The 22,475-nt window shown below is 39.7% G+C and overlaps 1 protein-coding gene across 2 annotated transcripts in view; it reads right to left on the bottom strand.

The window, feature by feature from the left end:
• Positions 1 to 239: 239 nt before the first annotated feature.
• igsf9a (immunoglobulin superfamily, member 9a) overlaps positions 240 to 22,475 on the bottom strand; it is a 48,260-nt gene continuing 26,024 nt past the window's right edge. The window contains exons 5-22 of one of the 2 annotated variants that reach the window (XM_026942709.3): positions 22,276 to 22,427; positions 21,260 to 21,377; positions 19,229 to 19,370; positions 18,981 to 19,126; positions 17,861 to 18,003; positions 16,548 to 16,688; positions 16,183 to 16,299; positions 14,749 to 14,902; positions 14,422 to 14,533; positions 13,254 to 13,435; positions 12,886 to 13,103; positions 11,715 to 11,799; positions 11,403 to 11,573; positions 11,196 to 11,220; positions 8,345 to 10,417; positions 7,152 to 7,330; positions 6,485 to 6,618; positions 240 to 5,528 (exon numbers count right to left, since the gene is read on the bottom strand). In XM_026942709.3, coding sequence (XP_026798510.3) covers positions 6,494 to 6,618; positions 7,152 to 7,330; positions 8,345 to 10,417; positions 11,196 to 11,220; positions 11,403 to 11,573; positions 11,715 to 11,799; positions 12,886 to 13,103; positions 13,254 to 13,435; positions 14,422 to 14,533; positions 14,749 to 14,902; positions 16,183 to 16,299; positions 16,548 to 16,688; positions 17,861 to 18,003; positions 18,981 to 19,126; positions 19,229 to 19,370; positions 21,260 to 21,377; positions 22,276 to 22,427 — 4,283 coding nt within the window. In that variant the 3' untranslated portion in view covers positions 240 to 5,528; positions 6,485 to 6,493. The remainder of the gene's footprint in view (positions 5,529 to 6,484; positions 6,619 to 7,151; positions 7,331 to 8,344; positions 10,418 to 11,195; positions 11,221 to 11,402; positions 11,574 to 11,714; positions 11,800 to 12,885; positions 13,104 to 13,253; positions 13,436 to 14,421; positions 14,534 to 14,748; positions 14,903 to 16,182; positions 16,300 to 16,547; positions 16,689 to 17,860; positions 18,004 to 18,980; positions 19,127 to 19,228; positions 19,371 to 21,259; positions 21,378 to 22,275; positions 22,428 to 22,475) is intronic. The other variant, XM_026942708.3, reaches the window with a different exon arrangement.

The following is a 22,475-nucleotide window of genomic DNA, read 5'->3' as shown; positions in this document are numbered from 1 at the left end:
ATATCATTAGCACATTTTGTCAGTAGCTGAGTTTAAGGCCCTGAGTTGCTCTATTTTGCCCCCTAGTGGAGTTACAGAGACAAGTTTTTTTTTTTTGTTTTTTTTTCCAATATTTAAATTCAATTACGGTCTACAAGATGATTTTAATTTAGAACACAGATTTTAAAATTGTTCAGGCCAGATTTAAGAGAAAAAGAAACAAAAAATGTTTTTCCTTTAATCTGTCACAGTTTATAATGAGAACAGCAGGACAAATTTGGATTAAACTGTCATTTGCAAGATTAATTTAGTCTTAAAATGCACACAGTGCACACAGTGCACACAATGCCCCCATGCCCTTTAGCCCAAGTGTAATTGATCAGCTGAGACATGCTTCTAATGTAACTTTTTCAGTACAAAAATTAAATAAACAGAACTGTGTAGGAGTGTGTGTGTGTGTGTGTGTGTGTATAGGTACAGCACATCCTAGAGGATGGTGGAGCACTTGTTGTGTGTGTGTGTGTGTGTGTGTGTGTGTAGGCTCCTGCCATTAGAAGGCCTAATGAGCTGTTACTGGATTTTTTAATTTAATCGCCTGGAATGAAGGAAGAACTCCTCAGTTAAGAAAAAAAAACACACACACACACACACACCCCAACTACTAGTAATCATTTACTTTTAATGTATAAAATCATCACACAGAAATATCCAATGTGACCTTGAGAAGAAAATCATTGTACAAAGCTGTAACAAAGTTTGGTTTGGTTTAAACAGCTGGAGATATTGCTGCTCTGTAACTGTACTCTTATTTACTGATGAACCCAGGCTTTTTAAAGAGAAATATGAAAAAAAAACTGCTCTAGAAAAATACTCTAAAATTTGGATAGACAACATGTGGTAGTTGATCAGTTATATCAACATTTACATATAAGAATATTTACATTTCATGGTGGCAAAGAAATGTAAAATAAAAAAATGAAGCTCATGTGAACTGAGCATTCAACACGATCACATGAACAGTAGTGTACAAAAATATCGTTAGCAAAATAGAGCATGTGTAACAAATGTGCGTCGTTGCGTGCGTCCTTCCTTCACGCTTTGGTCGTAGTAGAATAAAGCATCGGTTAAAGCGGTTGTACGTTACGCAGTGAATTTATTCTTGTTGTGAATTTATTCTTGTTCCATGGGATAGGATGCAACAGGTAACTGTTACTGTTAACACCTGAAAGTTGATTATTTTCCTACAACAGCACAGCCTGAAGTGTTTTATTCCTCTCCTATATGACAGCAATTTGCCAAGAGCTATAGATCATACTTATTATCCATTTATAGTTACAATTAATATTGTGGAATGTTCGCAAAAAAAAAATTAATTCCTGATGTCACTTATGTTAGAGCAGCTATGTCGCTGATGTTAGAGCAGCTATATACATTCGTAAGCGCAAAGCATAAACTCCTCTGCCCTGAAAATGTTGGAAAACTTAAAGTTAACACGATAACTCTGACTGTTACAAAGCACTGACACTGGAGACTCCTTCCGTTAAATGAACATCCCCGTACAGAAAACTTTACACACTTTTATGTGGAGCATCAATCCCTGTGAATGAGCTGTTACCATAGAAATGATAACATATTAGAATGAGCACTGTTATAGAAACTTAATCAACACCTTCTGACCAATCAGAATCGAGAATTCAACAGAGCTGTAGTGTAAAATGCATTTCAATATGGCTTACATGGTTTGGTGCTTTACATACAAACACGAAATGGCTTTAATACGCTGAGAAACGCAGTTTCAATCTGTTCCCATTCGTGACTAATTTTCAGTGTCTGCTAGAAAATAAAGCTGGATGGAAACGTGACACTTCATTAACACTCCTGATTTAGCGTAAACGTTGATCACAGTTGGTCTGAAGCAAGCGTGCATCGTGTACCTAATTTACCATAAAAAACAGAATGAAACAATTGTACGCTGTCTGCAGTGTAGGTAAAGCAGCTCATGAAACTCATTTTACACATCATTTCTCATTTCATGATTTGAAGGGGCTGCTGGGAATTTTTAAAGGACAGGATTACAGGATCCGCTTAATCAGGCAGCAGTATTACTGATTCACATCGCAGGATTGCAGAAGCAAGCACAGCGTTCATGTTCAGCATAGCTGCGAGAAAAACATACGGTTTTTCAAGACATGACATTTTCTTGGCTAATTTATTTGTTCGTATTTCCCCTGCTCAGAACTGAATAAGAGGAAACTCTTATAAGTACTGAATAATCATTATGTTAAAAAAAAGAACACAAAAACACAGTGTTTAGCTCTTTGAGCTAGCGGCTTCATTTTTTTCATGTAGAAATGCCAAGTGACTGTCTCGCGTTAGAGTTTATTTTCTCTACACTGTGCTCTCTTTTGCTCATTTACAGTATGTCATTTTTTCCACATCCTGATTCTGATGATTGTCTAGCATCTGTTCAAGCTGATTATTTTATTATGGCTAATAAAAAAAGGAAGAGCGCATCCTGGGGTCATGCGAGTAGCGCAGGAGGTGGGAAGATTCGAAAACAATTAGCGTCAAGTTGTTTTAGCACTACTGAGAAATATATGAACTAGTTGTAGCATGTTTATGTATAAACAAACAAATCAGATTAAAGGTGTTGCTTTGCGAAAGTTGATAGGAAGGTTTATTTCTCTGGTTGTTAGATGAGTGAAGTAAAGAAAAAAAAGGAACTTGCTTGTCCGCCAGATAACAGTGAATGAAAAGCTAATAGCCTAGATGCATAATCTGTTCACGCAGCCTGTGTAGTCTAGAGATTTTTCCATGATTGTGTTTGATTTCTTGATGGACATTACCATTACAATTTCTTCTAATTTTTTTTATTCATTCATTTGCTCTTTCTCTTCTATTTATTCCCTTTTTTTCTTCCTTTTCTGTCTTTAACAGTCCAAAAAATTGCTAATGAGGTCTGTGGGAGTGATAATGGTGGCAGGTTTAAAAAAAAAAAGAAAGAAAAGAGTTTTTAAAAAAGTTATGAACCAGGATAAAAATAATGACTATGCTGAAGATGTCTATCATTTCGTCTTTGATTGTCTTCAGGCTTTTCTTTAATCTTAATTTTCAATTCTACATAACAGAGTGAGCTACAATTATTACAAAAAATGGAAACTGTCAAGTTGTTTTTTCCTTTTTTTTACAGTGACAGAAGCTTTCACATAAGATTACTGACTGTGAAATCCTACAATGTGTAATTATACTTAATCCTCTCTTATACAAAACCCTCAAAGACAAATGACTCTGTTTCAGCAACTTACTGAGGCTCGTCTCCGTTTCCCAAATCACTCCATGTTTTTGCTCATTTTCAGCTTTCAGTGCTGAAAACAGATGAATGGAAATTTTGGATCTGGAATCCCAGAGGACGGTTTTGGAAAACGCTGCACTATGTGATACACTACAGTCTTTGACAACTGAGCAAAATATTCTATATATGTAATGTTCCACCTATTGTATGTTTTAAGTCGTACAGCTCCATCTCTTCCCAGGCTTCTTAAGTTAAAATTAAAAAAAATTGCGATTGGTGTGGCTACTTTAATGACCACTGCAATCGAGATATCGATGATACCACAAGAGACATTTCGTGCTTTGCTCTCAGTGCAGATCTATACACTCCACAGAGTTTAAAGGAGTGTGTGTGTGTGTATGTGTGTGTGTTCCCCTGGAAACTAAGCTGACATTTAATGCACTGTTCCACATCCTGTGTCTTTATAAAAGAATTATGTCTGGCAAAGTGTGTGCTTTCACTAACTTTTTTAAATTGCTGTTCTTACAGGGTTCATCGCACAGTGGGCTTCATTTATCAATCTTTCTTTTTGTAGGCCAACGAAATACTGGAACTAAATATTCCCACCAGATTTACAAAAGTACACAGAATAACGCTGATATTTTTTGTACTCGTGCGTTTGTTGATAACCACCAATCATCTGTAAATTAAGGAGCGTGTTCAAGCCACATGTACATTCAGCCACACCTACAAAACTCCATAAAATGCAAACCTCACAGAGAGCGTCAAGATGCTGACTAAACAGCGGAAGAGAGCCTTCTATGTGCGACATGCACTAAATCTTCTAAATCCAATAATGCAGCTCAGCCATTGCAGTGCTTCAGCCACCACAGACACACACTAACTCCTCCTCTTTTTTTAAGGCTCCATTACTTATGTTTTAATGGAATGGCTAGTATTAATTTAGAGATGTTTTCTATCATGTCAAGCAACTGATTTTCACAAAATATTCATTAAATTGGTGTGGAATTTAAATAAATAAGTGATTTAAACTTGATAGCGTAATCCGTATATAAAATCGCATTGACAATTATTATACGTTTTGAAGCTGATCAGTCGAGGTTCCCATTAATGAGTCTCATTATACACAAATTTATACAAATGATACAGTATACAATGAAACCACATTTCTTGTGTAAATGCCCCTGCAAATAATTTACAAATAAATCTATTCCTATATGGTTTGATAAATGAGGCTTAATGTATTTGAAAGCAAATTTGAAAAATAAAGTGAATATATTCATGTTGAGTAAAAAATGTGAAGTAAACAGTTAAGTCTGATCTTGGTTGTCCTTTTCACTGTAATCCTTCATGTAAGTTTTTTTGTTTTGTTTTGAAAAAGCAAACCCTTCCATCAAGCCATTTTCACATTATATAATGGATCACCTCTTACGCCCTCAGAGCACCAATCACAGTTCACATCCTCTCATCTGTTATTCTCAAAGGCAATGAGTGCAAAAAGAAAGCTTTCGCTTTAGAACTTTTCCTCATAACTGACCAGGCCTTTAATCCCACTGCTCTGTCTCCAAGCACAGATCGATATCGATGTCCACAGCTAACCACCATGCAGAAAGTTTGCTTCACACTGCATCTGAAACACTCAAAAATACCCGATTCTGACCATCTGGACTGGCGACCTTCCTCGATTTAGACCTGTTCCATCCTTGGCATAAACTTTTTTTTTTTTTTTATCATTCGCAGATACAGGAAGTGTGAATCACAGTGCCAAAAGAGCAGAGCAGCCTATTTAGAGCAGGTTCTTGAGTCACTTTCCTCCTTGGTGTAATCTCAGACGAGTGATGAAACGAGGGATTCATTTCCTTCATCCTTTGAGTGTGGGGAGTGCAACCAATCAGAGTCGCTCTCCTCAATTCCACGGTGAAATTATCCTGAATCCAAATGTCACTGGAGATGTCATGACTGCTGGACTTGTCCAGGAAAATATCAGGCTGTCTTCATTTGCATATTTCCTCCTAACAGTCGTTAAAGTCGCATAAAGCGGAACGGAAAGCGAACATTTTTACTGCTTATCTGTGGTGAGGAAACTCTTTGAACACTGAGAGCAAAAACTGGTAAAAATCAAGTTCTGCATCTTGGTTCTGTTTTGCTTTGTTGATTTCTCATCAACGTCATCGAGTCTCTCGTGTTTCAAGGTGTGTGACGACAAGATCTTTGCTCTCTGGTCCAACATGTTTGGTGCAGAGGATCCTGTTTTACACTGAAAGGGAATTGAACATTGTAGTGTGTTAGATAATAGTAGCAAATATGCATTGGAGTTAGCGCTGGGTAATATTCAATACTGAAGTATTAAAATATTAAATACAGCTATTCCATCTGAGAATGTAATATACATAGTTATGATTCAGTATAATCAAGTGTCTAACACAATATTACTGTTGGTATCGAAGACAATTCTCACATTTCTTATTTATTATCTGCATAGAGAAACACACCTAGCCACTCACACAGTGTATGTTCAAGCCACATTTACATTCAGCCACGCCTACAAAACTCCATAAAATGCAAACCTCACAGAGAGCGTCAAGATGCTGACTAAACAGTGGAAGAGAGCCTCCTATGTACAGCATGCACTAAATCTTCTAAATCCAATAATGCAGCTCAGCCATTGCAGCGCTTCAGCTACCACAGACACACACTAATTATAGCCTACAGCCTACAGCTTCATACTAGCTTCATTTTCAGATTAGATTAGCAGAGCAAGCTAACTGTCCTAGCTATGTACACTTACCGGAAACACCAACAATCTCTGCTACATCCTTCCATGCTTTATTTTTCTATATAACATCCCTATACACAATTAATGAGAGATGGCATATGACAGGATAAGATGAGACCATGGTTGTGAGGTTTTTTCAATTAGTAAATGGAAACTAGTTGCAGGTGGGAACTAAAGTTTTGAGCGGGGAACTGAAGAAATGTCGGACCACATACACCATAGGATTGGTCAGAGAAATTGTTCCAGCCAATCATTTTGATTTGTTGCATTAATGCGTCAACTTAATTTTCATAGAACTGAGAAAATCTCACTTCAAATGTCACACTTGTCACACTGCTGTTGAAATCATGGCTTCGCATCACGCACACACACAGAAATTGAATGATCGCCTGTCACGTTGCTGCTTGCTAGTGTGAACATAGTGTAAATGTCCTTACCTTTAAGACTCAGAATAGCACAGCATCAGCATCAGGATTAGGGTCGGGGTAGCACATGGTGCCATGCTGAATTTCCCGCTCCAGGAGAGACTCTTCACAGCTGGGGGGCAAAATGCTAACCGAGCGATACAGACCTACAAACACACACATTAATATAAAAAAAACTGTTGAATTCTCAGTTCTGATTGGTTATAAGGTGGTGATTAATTCAGAGAGTAGTCAGCTAGTTTACATTAATGTGCTAATATATTATCTTTTCTATAGTAACAGCTCATTCACAGGGACACACCACAGAAAACAGATTTAAAAACGTGTGTAATCTTTGATATAGTGAAGTTTTCTGTAAGGAGATGTTTATGTAACATTTATGGAAGGAGTGTCCAGTGTCAGTGCTTTTTAAAGCTGTAAAGCAGTCAGAGGTGAAGTTGTAATTTTAAATTTTGTCTGACATCTTCAGGACAGAGGAGTTCACACTTTGTGGTTCTCATGTGGTAGAAGAGGAATAAAACACTCTAGGATGTTATAGGAAAATAATCAACCTCAGGGTGGTAACATGAACTCCCTCCACAAATGTTTGATTCCTGGGATTCAAACAGAAAGGTTTTTCAACTGTAAGAACATTTAGGAGAACATCTCAAATGTCTCTGATTCAACAGATTTCCCCTACCTCTCTTTTCCTGCTTTAAGGCCAGCCTGCTGTCGTTCACAGCACTCCTCCGTCTTCCCTTGTTCAGGATCTCCCCCTGCAGGCAGACTGCGCTGATTGACGTTTTCAGGTCATTAGAGTTCATGGAGACGTAGTGTGAGTCCCACTCATAGTTCTCATCAACGGAATCTCTCCTGGAGCTGGAGATATAGTTTTAAAGATATATATATATATATTTTTTATTTCAGCACACATCGTGAAGGCAAAACGATAAAAGTACAGGAAAGATCAGGAATTGCTCTTGAGTGGTAAAACCCTGGCATCATTGGGAGTTTGCAATCTGGATTCTGACAATGCCGTAGACATGGAATTGTTCCTGCTATCTGGGTGGAAGGGCTTTCTTCTCTCTCATGCCAATCAGAGTGACAGTAGCCAATCAGAGTGACAGTAGCCAATCAGGTGACTGCTTTAACTGTGAAATAACCCCCCATCCTTCAAGTTTTCATTATTTATAGGCAACTTCCTGTTGTGTTATTCAGGTTCTGATTAAATTCATGCAATTTACATGACCAGTCAAACTGGCTAATAACTATACTATATGAAATATACTATATCTTTGATAGTGGTGGCTTGTGATTTCCACCCCTGTAACAAAATTTTGTAGACCCCCTGGCTGTGCTTCACAGCGCCCTAGAGGTCACCAAACCCCACTCTGCACGGAAAATATTCAAATGTACAGGAAAGGGGGTTCTTCAGGACAAGGATCAGGGTTTGGAACCTGTGGTCTACAGGTAGTTGTTGTTATGAGACAGGAGAGAACCAGCTAGCAAAGGAGACTTGGCTCCAGCTATATTATGAAAAAAATTGCATACGATTTAAAAAGAAACTCTGGCAATTAGACGAGAAACAAATTTAAAACATTACATGTAGTTTTATGTTAATCAAGTTAATACTCTAAAAGAAAAGGAGTTTATCCATACTCTGTTCATATACTGGTGTGTCAGTGGGATTCCATCACATTATTACAAGGACATTATTGACATGCATAATGTTGAGTTTCTTTTATTTAACACACTTGATTCAATTAACTGGTTCAATGCCAGCCCCTTTGTATCTCGAAGCTAGAAAAACACTAGCTTACAGATAATAAAATAATAATTGTAATAGTACAATTATAGTCAAAAAGATTTTGAGATTGAACAGGTATATCTCACCATTCCTGCAGCGAGCGCTGCCCAGCCTCATCTCTATCGCTGTCCTCAGGGATCTCTAGGGAGCTGTTTAGAGGGGGGCTAAAAGACAGAGACTGCCTGCTGCTCGGCTGATCCAGACTTCCTCTGCCACTGCTATGGCTGGCATAGCTCCGGCAACTTCCCTCGGGTTCTGGGGAGTAGCAATGCATTGGAGGCCAGCTGGAATCCTCTAACGGAATGGAAGGTGGACTGTGGCGCTGACAGTCTTGATCAGCAGTAGAGGCACTATTAGAGTCCTGCAGATGATGGGATTCTTGATGCTGAATTTCTGAAGGTGCACATGTTTCAGTTTCTTGACTCTGCGTCATCCGGTTCCCCTCTCCACTTGGAAAAGGAGACATGGAGGAATTTTGCCCCATGCTTAGGGAGTCAATCCAAGCATCAGGGGGCAGGAATTGCTCACTGTACATTTTTTCATCCAAACTAGGGGCACTTTTGTGGTGATTTATATCTTGGGAACCCCCACTAAGACCATCTTGGAAAGCTGGTCTTTGTCGATGTTTTGAAGGAAGGGTTCTGCTTGACCCATTACTCATCCTCTCCAAGTCTCTTCTCAAGCCTCTCGGAATGGTTTTGTACCCTGATTGTCTTTCTGTCTCCTTCTGCAGCTGATATAAACTGGGTCTCTGAGAATCCATGGACCGCGGCATGAACCTTGTTAGGGGAGTCTGAGCCTGTATCTCTGGCTCATCCACACACATCTCCACATAATCAGTTGCACAGCCAGCCTGCCGTCTGCTTTTCTCTGCTTTTCCTTCTTGCTGTGTATCTCCTAAGTGACTCATTCTTGGGGAAATATGTTGCTGACTGCGACTGTAGGCTCCAGGATTCTTCAGGCTGCCATCCACACTATAATGAGATCTTTCCAATGTTGGGTCTAAAGGTTTATTATCAAAATTGACAGGGGCACCTTCAGTCATGGTTCGCCTTCGCTGCTGATCTTTAACACGTGATCTTTGGTGCTCCCCTCGCTCTAGACTTTTAGACCTCCTGTGGTTTGACATTTGGTTTAAATGAGAGTCCTTCAGGCACTCAAAAGTCCTTTCGTGGCAATTCTGTGCTTGTACAAGATTACTGGGAGACATTATATATCCAGCCTCCCACGGAATACAAGAGGAAGCTCTTACTCTTGGATTAATAGTGTTACTGGATAGACACTGCCCTCTGTCAGACAGTTGTGTAACATGCAAGGATCCTGTTCCTCTGCTTTTCCAGGCTGTTTCCACATTATCTTCAATTTCCCTCTTGCACTCCACTCGGAGTGACCCACCTCTCTTGACTTCAAAGTTCCGATCCAGAGTGTACTTACGCAACTCTCGCTCCAGCTCCTCTCTCTCTCGGGCCAGCCTAAGACAGCGGCTAAGGTTGCCTTGTTCTCTTTCATGCTCCATTTGCAGAACAAGTGTGCTGGCTGTGGAATGAGTGCCGCCATGCTTTAATGTTGAACAGTTGTCCGATGGTGAGTAGAGAACTGAACCGCTGGTCTGGGAGGACAGACTCGACCTATTTGAGATCTCCTGTCCCAGAGACACAGAGTAGCAGCCATAGCTGGGCAACGTTTGCGCTCTGCCAGAAGGAGAAATGTCCAATCCACAAGCGGGCATGTCCACAGAAAGGACAAAAGGAGGATGTCTTCTTTCACTCCTGTAAGAGCGCAAAGATTGCGATTTACGAAGTGTGGCATCTCCAGGTCGCTCAGATGAATGGGAAAAGCCTTGCCTTGACATTTCATGCTTGGATGAAGCATAATCTGAAGTGCCAAGTTCTTCATAAGGCTCAAGCATGAATCGGCCATCTGGCCCACGGTGAATTAGCTCCACAGTGGAGGCACGATGGAGGTGATTCTCAGGTACTGAACCCTGGGAAGGGGGTTGGGTACAGGGAAGCTGGTGCTGTTTCTGGTCAGGACAATCGTTGCGGTTGGATTTGTCCAAGGAGGAGTGGTCTGAGGAGGAGGAGGAACTGGACAGTGGGCGAAGGGGGAGGAGCTTCTGTTTTAGTACACTGTCAGGGCTGTCAGGGGCTGAGCCAGCTCTGAGGGAGATACAAGATGTGAAGAATGAGCGATTAAAACAGTAATAACTGAATTAAACAAATATCAAAGCTATAATCTATAATCGATTTCTGTAGTCATCTTTGATTTGGTAATATTTTTAGATTACTCTACCACTATTACCCCATTATTAAGGACTTAGTTCTAACAAACAAAAGTATGACATCTGGCCAACCCCAAAGAGGAATAATGAGTAGTTCCGGGAAGGGGGCGGAAACCACTTTTGATCTGCTCAATCCATTTGAACACATCTGTGCTGACTGGCATAGGAGATCACTGTCACACTCTAATTATTTGTAAAGTGATCTGACACTTTTAAAGGCATATCTTATCTTACATTTGCTTTTACCATTTTCAGCCAAAAATCCAAAAACTGATGCTATATAATTATCTAATTGTCTAATGTAAGTCAAACATACACTGATAGATTTTATTTCACATTAATGAACCAGTAACACTAATAAACTTCCATCTTCCATCCATTTACTGTGACAGAAGGCAAAAGTGCCACATCAGTGTATAATTCAAGCAGGACAATCGAGTAAAGATGAGAGCTTTGGCAAAAATGTTACTAATGTGAGATGAGAGGAAGGGGCTTGCAGGGGGTCAGTTAATACCGGAGAGTTTAAAACATCTACACAATTTTACTGTGATTAGCAGGTCTGTATTTTATCTAAGTTACACAGTTTCTTGTCACAAAATTCACTGACTGTCTTTAACCATGAAGTAAATTATAAAAGACAGATAAAATACACTTACTTCCTAGATGGAGCAGGGGGGTGATCTGAAAAAAGCAAAGGCACGAGACAATGGAAATGAATGACATGATGAAATGAAAATTGGGGGAAGAATTACTTTATAATTTTTTTCTAAACAGGAACTGAGTGCTGTTTATTGAGCTGGGAACGACTCTATAAGACATTCATTTTTTTACGGTTTCAAAAAAGCAAAGCATAGTTTCTTTACCCCGCATCATCTTCCTGTGTCGCCGGCTTCTTTTACGGCCAATTAGACACACTGTGACCAAAACGATAAGAAGCAAAAGGCACAAGACACCCATCCCAATCACGACTCCAGCCCATAGTGGCTGGGGGTCCACTCCTGGGAGGCGTGAACTTGGAGGATACATGTCCATGACTGCAAAATAAAACGTTTTTTTTTTATTTCCATCAAAAACAGAACAATGGATGATTTATGAAGATAATACAAACAGATATGGGCCTAAATGGAATAACCAGAGCAGTAGGAAGGAAAGTGGAACGAGGCTTAGGCACTGACCCAGAGTGGAGACATTGATCGAGTGACTGGGCATGCTCAGCTGCTCTCCACGGCGAGACAGGAGTCGTAGCTCATAGTTGCAGTTCTGCAGAATGTCAGACAGAGAAAGAAGAAAGGCAAGACATTGGAATGACATTTATTGAAATATCATCGAATGGAAATATCACGGATGGAGAATGTCTGAGAATGGAGTTTGAAATCAGTATTATCGTACTCAATAGTGTGATGTAATTGTGGCTTTAAAGGTACAGTTTGTAATGTTTAAAGTGCCTCTGATGTCAAATTTGGTGTTTCAGAGCTGTCTCTTACAAAATACAAAAATTGTTTTGGAGATATTCATATTTTCATTTTTCAATTATATGACATATTTTCAATTCAAGTATGTCATTTCCAGGAAAACGATTACATTTTTGATTACTCATCCTGTACTAGTCTTGTGTTTTTCCAATTAAATACTCTATAAAATGTACATACCCCACCCCCGGGGGCGTGTCTTGCTCTATAGTAGCAGCTCATTAACAATAAACGTTTCGTTAGTGTGTTTTCGGCTGTGTGTCTTTCATTTTCCCACCATCATGTGGTGGAGGATAAATGGTTGGAGTTATGTTTGGAAGAGGATGGAGTTTGTGTGAGTTGTCAGTTACGTGACATAACATAACTGAGGTGTTCTACAAACGTGGAGCTGTTCAATGCCAGAATGTCACTACTTCAGCCTGATGGAGAACAGTGTCTTTATACACCGTCTCCATCAGTAGATTCAGTAATATCATATTATCTACCACTCAGACGCATCAGATGTCTCCTGGTGACGACCCTGCAGCTCTCCGTCATAATCTGTACTGATGCCAAACTGTATGGCATAACTCCAAAAACACATGGCTAGGATATTGTCCTGGTTAAGGTGGACAGGCATGTGGGTGAAGTGGGTGAAGGTGGCGGTGAAAAATCCTCCACAACTGATATTTACGTAGTTTGCTACGTAAGCGTGTTTAGATTCGGCATGGCGTGGCATATCTTGAATGCTATTGGCCGTTTTGTAAATCAGTCAAGTATTTCAATATGCTTGACTGGAACTATGTCAACATACAGAGTTAAATCACAGCTCTCAAACCATTTCATGGTGACTTTAAATGTATTTTTAGCTCTATAGCTCTATAAGAAAAAACAATACCTTTTGTAATCCCTGAACAAGTATTTCACTCTTATTCGCACTGATGTCCTCATCCAAGGTCGACCACTCCCCCTCCTCAAGGCGTGACTGGAGGACGAAACTGTCGATAAGTAGCTGCTGAGGCGATGGCACTGCCCACCGTAGATAAACACCCTCAGAGCTCTGGTTGAAGGATAGCAGCGTGGGCGGCTCCAGCTTGGACGATGTAGGAAGTGCGTCTGGGTAGGAAGCAAAAAAAAAAAATTATCACAAGTTATGCAAGAGTCGAGATGGCAGAAATCAGAATGCTAAACACAGACAGATGGATCAGGACGGAGAGAAAGAAGATCTAGAGCTGGTTAGTAGAGGTGATAAAAGCTGGTTCTGACCCATGGTTCGGACAGTGGTGATGTCACTGAATGGGCCGCTGCCCAGCTTGTTCTGAGCCATCACGCTGAACTGGTATTCGGTGGAAGGAAGGAGGTCACTGACCAACACACTGGTGCTGGAAGATGGACCAGGAGCCGAGCGCCACTCCTGCTGCTCCTCAACTGCACACATACACTTCAACCTGAAAGAGAACAAGCACAACTATTACCAATATATCAGAAGTGGGCTGAGGGGCCTGTTCAGATTCAAGTTAATACAGGAATTATGATCTCAGTATTCAGATCTCAGACATAACCACAGACTTAAGCTTTAATGGCAAGTGCTTGCGTTTAAAGGCAGTGGTCTAAACGCTACTGACAACCCAGTCTTGAAACACTTCTGCTCAGGAAAAATCTGGAGGTGTGAAATACATGCAGGTGATTTGCTGTGCCCAGTTGCGTTCCCCGACTCTGAATGTGTGCAACTTTCACTGTGTAAATATTGAAAGAACCTTTGGACTTAATTCAACAGCTGAGAATACAGCCCTGTTTGACCAAATCAGTTTTAATGTTAATAAAAACAGAGATGGTTTGAGTAGAGACAGCCCACTGTATGGCACCTGTATTACATAAGCCCCGCCCCTTCAAAAAAAAAGAGCCAATCACTTAAGAAATTAACAGAAAATGAATGGCCTCAGATTCTTATACTGATGCATGCACAGATGTAGGGCACTCTGCTATGTTACTTATAGAGGAAAAATGTGCAATAGCTGAAGGAAATTTTAAAAAATGCTGTTTTTGTACATTTTGACCCAAAAAAATTATTTGTGCAATTTTTGTCAGATTTTAAAATTGGATTCAACTAGTTGTTTGAAACTTCATCATGTTGATCCCTTTCTAGTTTATGGGTCTCTCCATTAACGTATACTATATATGAGCTTGGTCTTGTATAACTGAAAATAACAGCCCACGAGCTTCACCAAGATGGCCGTCGAGTGGACAGAATTTACTGAAAGGACTCTGGTAAAAATCTATCACTTGAATTATGTCAACTGAGGACAACGCTTTTAGGAATCAGCATTTAGAAATGCCTTAAAATCACCACGCTTAAGTTTAATGTTACCAATTCCATGTTTTCATATAAACTTTGAACACACACCGAAATGATAATGATCTTCTAGACACTAACCAGACAGTGAAAGTTTGTGTATGTCCTCCATCAAATCCAGGCACCCAGGACACATTGGCCTGGTTTACTCCGACTTCAACAGACACGGAGGACACGGCATGGGGACTCGTACCTGACACACACACACACACGCGCACACACACACACACACAGAAAGAGGAGAACAGGAAACAGCATAAAGATACAGAGAAGAGAAGGAAAAAATTTTCATTCTGCCTCTGTGTGTGTGTGTGTGTGTGTGTGTGTGTGTGTGTGTGTGTGTGTTTGTGTGTGTGTGTGTGTGTGTGTGCGTGTGCATGTGTGGGCTGTTGTGGTGTTGATCCTCACCGAGCACTGTGATGGTGGTGGTGGCCGTGATGGTGGAGACTCGGTTCGTCACACTGCACTCCCACTCACCATAATGCTCTTTACTCAGAGACTGAAGGAGCAGAGAACCGTTCCCTGATACAGAGTACAGAGGGCGAGAGACAGAGGGACTGAGCTGGAGAGAGAGAGAGACAGAGTGCAAGCAAGATGATGACACAGGTAGATAGAGAGCAAGGTGAAGAAAAAAGTCACATTCAGAGAAAGAAAGAGAAAGTTTGGGAGAGAAAGAGTGAAAGAGTGTGAGACAAAGGAAAAGAGATGGAGAGGAAGGGAAAGAAAGAGTGTGACAGAAAAAGTAAGAGAGTGAGACAGGTGGTAGCAGGTAAAGACAGACAGAGATAGAGAGCAATGAAAAAATGAAGAGGATAATATGGAGGTTATTATGTGATTAACCGATTACTGACCTTTTACATAAAAGCTGGTGGCAAATAAATAAGGAATAAAACACTCTGTGTCATGCAGTTACAGGAAAATAATCAGTGACAGGGTGGAGTGTTCTGGAGTTCCTGTCACTCCAAAATTAAAGATTTTTCAATAACATCAAATCCTGAAATGTTTTATTCCTCTTATAGAGCAGCAATTTGCCAACAATTAGTTTATGCAGTAAAAAACAACATTATAATACTTTTTATCCATTTATAGTTACATTTAATGTTATGGAATGTCTACAAAACAAGTTGGTTCCTGTTCTCACTGACGTCATAGCAACTATAAACAGTCGTTCCTTCACCACTCTTTTTTTCTCTTTCTTCAAGTTAATAAGACAAAAAAAACACAGCCATGTTACTGAGAAACCGCAACAGTTACGCAAAAGTTACAGGTACCTCTGACTGTTACAAAGCACTGACACTGGAGACTCCTTCTTCCTTTCCTACTATGTCATTCCCTCCTTATTTTCTGTCTTTCTTTCTTTCCTTCTTTCTTTGTTTATTCCCTTCTTTTTTCCCTTTCTTTCTTTCCTTCATTCTTTCTTTCTTTCTTGTTACCAAGGAACTGCAAAACATAAACTCCTCTGTCCTTAAAATGTCAAAAAAAAAAAAACTTCACATCTTTCCCTCTGACTGTTACAAAGCACTGACAATGGAGACTCTTTCCAAGAATGTTAAATAAACATCTCCTTACAGAAAACTTCATCATAACTTTTTAAATTCCTTTATGTGGAGCGTTTGCCGTACAAGTCCCTGTGAATGAGCTGTTACTATAGAAACGATATCGTATTAGAACGAGTGCATTAATATAAATCTGTGATTTGCAGCTGCACGACTGTCAGAGCTGCTGTTACAGGAAATTAATCAACACCTTCTGACCAATCAGAATTGAGAATTCAACAGTGCTGTGGTATAAACACGTGTAAAAGTAGCTAACCATCCTGTATAAGCTGAACGTCCTGGTTACCTTGGTCCACGTGACTGTAGGTGGAGGATCTCCGTGTGCCTGGCAGGGAATAATCAGCGTCCTCCCCACCTCCGCCCTGTACTCCTTACGCGGTGCGAGTGTGAGAGATGGAGGGTCCTGAAAGAGTTCGGCACGTTACAGCACTGTGTGACCTCCTCTCATTTCCTGTATTAGTTTTCTGTTAAAGCCTCGAGGAGCTGAATTTCATGATTGCTTTTGTAATGAGGTGAATGGTCTTGTGGCGACAAGCTGCAGTAATAAATCTGAATAACTTTCCATCGTCTACAGAAACTTTAGATTTAAATTTATTGTGTTTGACGTATGAAGAACATGGCCTTGCTTTTTTTCGGTTATGAGAGTCTGACCTGCAGGATGACGGTGGTGCGCTCTGATCGGCCCATCGTCCCGTAGCTGTTATACGGAGTGCAGGTGTACACGCCGACTGCGTCGTCATTAGCCGTGGTGATAACGATGGAACCGTCTGCTGTCAGGATCCAGCCTGGGTACTGAATGAAGCGAGAATAGGAAAATGATATTGTATTTACTAAAACACCGACCATATTTAACGCTCAAAACATCAAACAACATGACATTTGATGTGATTTGTGTTGTATTCATCACAGTCTCGACTTTCCTGATCGCTCTCATGTGTTCTACTTCCTGTTTCGGTCCTAGCTCAGCTCTTGTTTTCATTATTGCTTCCTTTCCTAAATGTATTCACTTCCTCCTTGTTTCCTCCTTGTGTAAATTTTGCACATTTTGGTCTCTGTATTTTGATTTTCGACCTTCCTGTTTACAGATTTATGGAGAACCCTTCCCTGTGAGAGTTAAGGGAAAGTATCAGAGCATGACGGCTAAAATGAGAGTGCATCCACCGGCTTAAACGTACAGGAAAATTCAAAGACGCCTAAGGAGAAAAATTGATTTATTCATTTATTTATTTATTCAGATACATAGAATATATGGATATAATAATATTGAAAATGCTTCACGTTTTGTTAAGCGTCATTTTAGTTCTTTGATTAATGTTGGTAATTTATATTCTATTCACAGAATAGCATAATAAGTGTGGAATAAATCACTGTGTGTAGTGCTGTTATAGGAAAACAATCGGTCAACTTTGAGGTGGAAACAGTCACTCTGCTTCATCACACCACCCTGTTGTTGATTATTTTCCTGTAACAGTGACACATCCTATAATAGCAATTGACACATCATACTTTTTATGCGTTTGTAGTTACATTTAATGATATCTCACTTGCATTATAGCAGCTATAAACAGTCGTTCTCTCATCACCCTCTCTTTTTCTCTCATGTGAAGTAAATAAGACAAAAAAACGCAGTTACTGAGAAAACACAAAGCGTAAACTCCTCTGCCCTGAAGATGTCGAGAAAACTTATAGAAAAGTTACAGCTTTACCTCTGACTGTCACAAAGCACTGACACTGGAGACTCCTTCCATAAATGTTACAGAAATGGTTTTTCTTTGTTAAATATGTTTATTTTTAGGCTTAGATTATGTGGAGCGTCTGCCGTACAAGTCCCTGTGTTCCTAGTTGTTATAGAAATGATAACGTATTAGAACGAGCACATTAATATTAACATATAGGTCATGTTCGGGCGCTCTGTATTTTCTAGCTGGTGAGAAAAAGTGTCATAAACGGGAAAATTCTCTCACAGCGTTGAGGTCCAGCGCTTTTCCATTTTTGGTCCATTCCACTCGGAGCAGCGGGGGTTCAGAAACCAGCGGGCAGGAGATCACTCCTTTCATTCCTGTAGGGAGGAAGATCCGCTCGGGCATCTGGGTCACCTGCGCAGGGTCTGTTACAGGTGGAGGGTTAACTCGGTCAATACAGTAGCCTAGATGGGTTTTAGCCTTTTTTTTTTAATTAGCAACATTGTTAATGGAGTTTAGTCATTTTATTAGATTTGTTTTGGCTTTTGGATTCTCAGATAAAGAATACAATTCAAACCGTAAGCCCAAGGACAAAGAAAATGAATGTAGACAGAAACAATTTGTTGTTAAAACATTCCAGATAATAAGGGTCCCTTAGAGCAAAGGCATTTTTGCCTAATTCAGGATTATACTTTTTCCACAGCATAATGCAAAGCGAAATTTAACCTCAATACCTCAATGTATAAAAGCAGTATAGTTCAAAAAAATTCTTTTAAAATATATGCAAATATTTGAAATGGGCCCTTTTTATCTAAATTTAAGAACATACTGTGATATAAATAATTTATTTAGTTAAAACTGGAAATATATTTCCTTCATAGTAAAATATATGTTTGTTATGGCCACTTTAATGCTAGAATTATTTTATTTAATTCTCAATGGATCTTGAAATATTTATATGATTATATGATATTTTTTGTTGTAATCTTGGCTCCCCCCGGTGGCACATATTTAATTAGGAAAAGGAAATGGGGCCGGGGGAGTGAAACAGTTCTTCGACGGCAGTATTGAAGATGTGCGGGTGTGTGAGGCCTGATTTTGGAATACCGAAATAGACCGGATTGTTACATGGATTTAAGACGGATGGGACTGCTTGTTGATTTTAGCTCCCAAAGAAGTTTCACCTATGCAATGCTTCTACACTGTGAAATGGAGAGCAAAATATTCACAGTATATGCAATATATTCTTAAATATATGTCAAAATGTAATATAATATATATATATATTATTACATTGTATTATTTATGTATGTTTTATTATTTTAATGCTCAAAATTGCCCCGGATTTTTCATTGGGAAAACTCAACAAAACACACACACATATAGATAAATATATACGTACGTCGCACTGTAAGCGTGGCCGAGGCAGTGGGCGAAGTCAGAAGGCCATTCGTGGGCATGCACGTGTATTTCCCAGAATCCCCTGGGATCAATCTGGATATGAGTAGAGTGCCGTCTACCATCACCTTCACACGAGACTTCAGAGATCTGACAAAACACACATCATAAAAATGATCAGGATGAAACAGTGGCACTAAAATGTCTCGCTGATGCTGAAGCTGGTGTTTTGGCATAAATCTGGAGACCCACTCTATATGGTAGACGTTCTCTCCGTCTCTCATCCACACGTAGGTCATGTTGGGAGGATCGGCTTCGGCCTGGCACCGCAGCAAGGCATCATGGGATATGTTGAGGACGGTGTCCGTCGGGGGAATCAGGATAACAGGAGGACCTGTTATGAGGAGACAGGGAAAGGAAGTTTTAAGAAAAATGTAACGTGAACAAAAGAAATATGTTACAATATGTAAGGAATAAAACACTCGGTCCTGTGCTGTTTGTAAATTCTCTCGGAAAAAATAAAACAAGCTCATTTTAGCTAGTTGACTAGTGTTGCAATGATTTGTGATTTGCAGACAGTTTGTGACTCCACCACTAGATGTCAGTATCGACTTGTCTAACCTCACTACCATTCCGATTACAACATAACGTGTGTATCAGGAACCTCTCATAAACTAATGAGTGTGTTATAGCAAAGAAACCAGCACACGATCTGGGAACAGTTGCCAAGTGTTCAAAAAGTCGGTAGAAATTACCAGATGACATCATTGATTAATTTACATAGTTACTGAATGTTCACTTGCATATCAAAATGTCTTACGTGAGGAAGAAGGATTTTCTAAAGATATACTGAATAGAATAAAGTTTTATCAGAATAGAAAATAATTGATTATGCCTTATTTCTTATAGAAATTAGACGTACGTAGTGACGGCAACACAAACAATATACGCATTTACAAAATTCTAGAATTTCTATCAAGAATTCATACAAAATATAGTTAATGAAGTACAAAGAAGTGCGCATTCGGACAAACAACATTTGTCAGTCATTGGACCTTGGGAACAATGGCGATCAGTGACTGGATGTTGGGAATAATGGTAACTAGAGATTGGATGTTGGGAATAATGGCGATCAGGGATTGGATGTTGGGAATAATGGTGATCAGTGATTGGATGTTGGGAATAATGGTAACTAGAGATTGGATGTTGGGAATAATGGCGATCAGTGATTGGATGTTGGGAATAATGGCGATCAGGGATTGGATGTTGGGAATAATGGCGATCAGTGATTGGACGTTGGGAATAATGGTGATCAGTGACTGGATGTTGGGAATAATGGTAACTAGAGATTGGATGTTGGGAATAATGGTGATCAGTGATTGGACATTGGGAATAATGGTGATCAGTGACTGGATGTTGGGAATAATGGTAACTAGTGATTGGACGTTGGAAATAATGGCGATCAGTGACTGGATGTTGGGAATAATGGTAACTAGTGATTGGATGTTTGGAATAATGGTAACTAGTGATTGGATGTTTGGAATAATGGCAATCAGTGACTGGATGTTGGGAATAATGGTGATCGGTGATTGATTGTTGGAAATAATGGTGATCAGTGACTGGATGTTGGGAATAATATCAATCAGTGATTGGATATTGGGAATAATGGTATTTCAGTGATTGGACGTTGAGAATAATGGCAATCAGTGACTGGATGTTGGGAATAATGGTGATCGGTGATTGGAAGTTGGGAATAATAGCAGTGACTGGATGTTGGGAATAATGGTGATCGGTGATTGGATGTTGGGAATAATAGCAATCAGTGACTGGATGTTGGGAATAATGGTGATCGGTGATTGGATGTTGGGAATAATAGCAATCAGTGACTGGATGTTGGGAATAATGGTGATCAGTGATTGGACGTTGGGAATAATATCAATCAGTGATTGGATGTTGGGAATAATGGTGATTAGTGATTGGACGTTGGTAATAATGGCGATCAGTGATTGGATGTTGGGAATAATGGTGATCAGTGATTAGATGTTGAGAATAATGGTGATCGGTGATTGGATGTTGGGAATAAGGGTGATCAGTGATTAGATGTTGGGAATAATGGCGATCAGTGATTGGTCACACAAGCGCAGTGCAACTCAGGCTCTACACAAGTAAACCTGCCCTCTCAACACATGAGCTGGAGAGCTGTATAAGTTCACAACACTGTCTGGGAAGCACTGTTCTAGACAACTGAATCTCTAATGGAGGGGGTGTAGTATAGGAGCTGACCTTTGACCCCGAGCTGCATGGTGTGAATTGCATTTCCCTCGCTGTTAGAGGCTTGGCACTGGTAACGTCCTGCTGTCTCTCTGCTTGCAGAAGAGAAAGTCAGACTCCCGTTCAGAACCTTTGGAAAGAGACAGAGAGAGACAGACAGGTCAGGATGGTGGGAGGGGACAACAGGAAGGGAGGAGAACATACATGGAAATTTTGGTGGAGTGAAAAATGAAAACTGATGAGATAAGCCACAAATGTCTCCATGCTATTAATAAATACAGAATCACAAGCAACAAGATTTAAGGCCAGTAATCATGAACATAATCATGTGCAAAAAATGTTTTGAAATGTTTCTTGTGTTCACTCCTAAAAAAGACACTATCACAACGGTTCTTTGGATGGTTAAGGGTTCTAGTTTTCTACAGGGGTTATGTGTGAAACTTTTCCTAAAAAGAAACCCTTTAGTTGTAACCTGCTGCATAAATTACATGACAATACGTTCATCATCTGGACTGAGGAAAAGAAAACTTCTCTTAAAAAATCCTAACGTTCGTACTTGATGGGAAACAATGGCAGATTTAAAGGCCAGCTTTCTGAGATTTCTAAGACATTACGTTTTAATGCTGTTCACTGTGGTTCTCTTTTGTCACATGGTCAGTTTATACACAGAACTTCTTGTGTAGTTTAGATCTTTCTTGGCTGGTCACTTCCAGTTTGTTAGCAATAAAGAAAAGTATTTAGCAGTATGGTGTCCCACAAGGTTTTCTGTTAGGCCCCTTATTATTCTCCCTCTATATCCAGCTTCACGTGTCATTCAGAAACATAATGTTGAATTTTACTTCATTGCTAATGAGACACAATTTATACATATCAGTTCAGGCAGATTCAGCAGCACAGTGATATGAAACGGAAGATACTCAAAAAAAAAAATCACTCAAAGTAATACTACACCAATTTTTTTTTAATATCAAGTGTGGAAAAAAAACACTTTTTTCTCCACCAGGTTAAAACTCCTAAATATATCTCACCTTCACATTGCTGGTCTGGTTCATTACAACACCATCTTTATACCACTTGATGGTAGGAGGAGGGTTGCCATGGGCAACACACTTCAATGTGATTGGTCTGCCGAGGAAGACTTCAGTGATTGAGGGCGGAGTTTCGCTGAACACAGGTGGGGCTGAAAGTACAAAGAAATAAATACTTAGAGAAATTTATAAATAAAACC

The sequence above is a fragment of the Pangasianodon hypophthalmus genome, chromosome 17 (assembly GCF_027358585.1).
Source record: "Pangasianodon hypophthalmus isolate fPanHyp1 chromosome 17, fPanHyp1.pri, whole genome shotgun sequence".
In the NCBI taxonomy this organism is placed as follows: Eukaryota; Metazoa; Chordata; class Actinopteri; order Siluriformes; family Pangasiidae; genus Pangasianodon; species Pangasianodon hypophthalmus.
The sequence above is the reverse complement of the archived record's forward strand: the minus strand, read 5'-3'. Positions and strand labels throughout refer to the sequence as shown.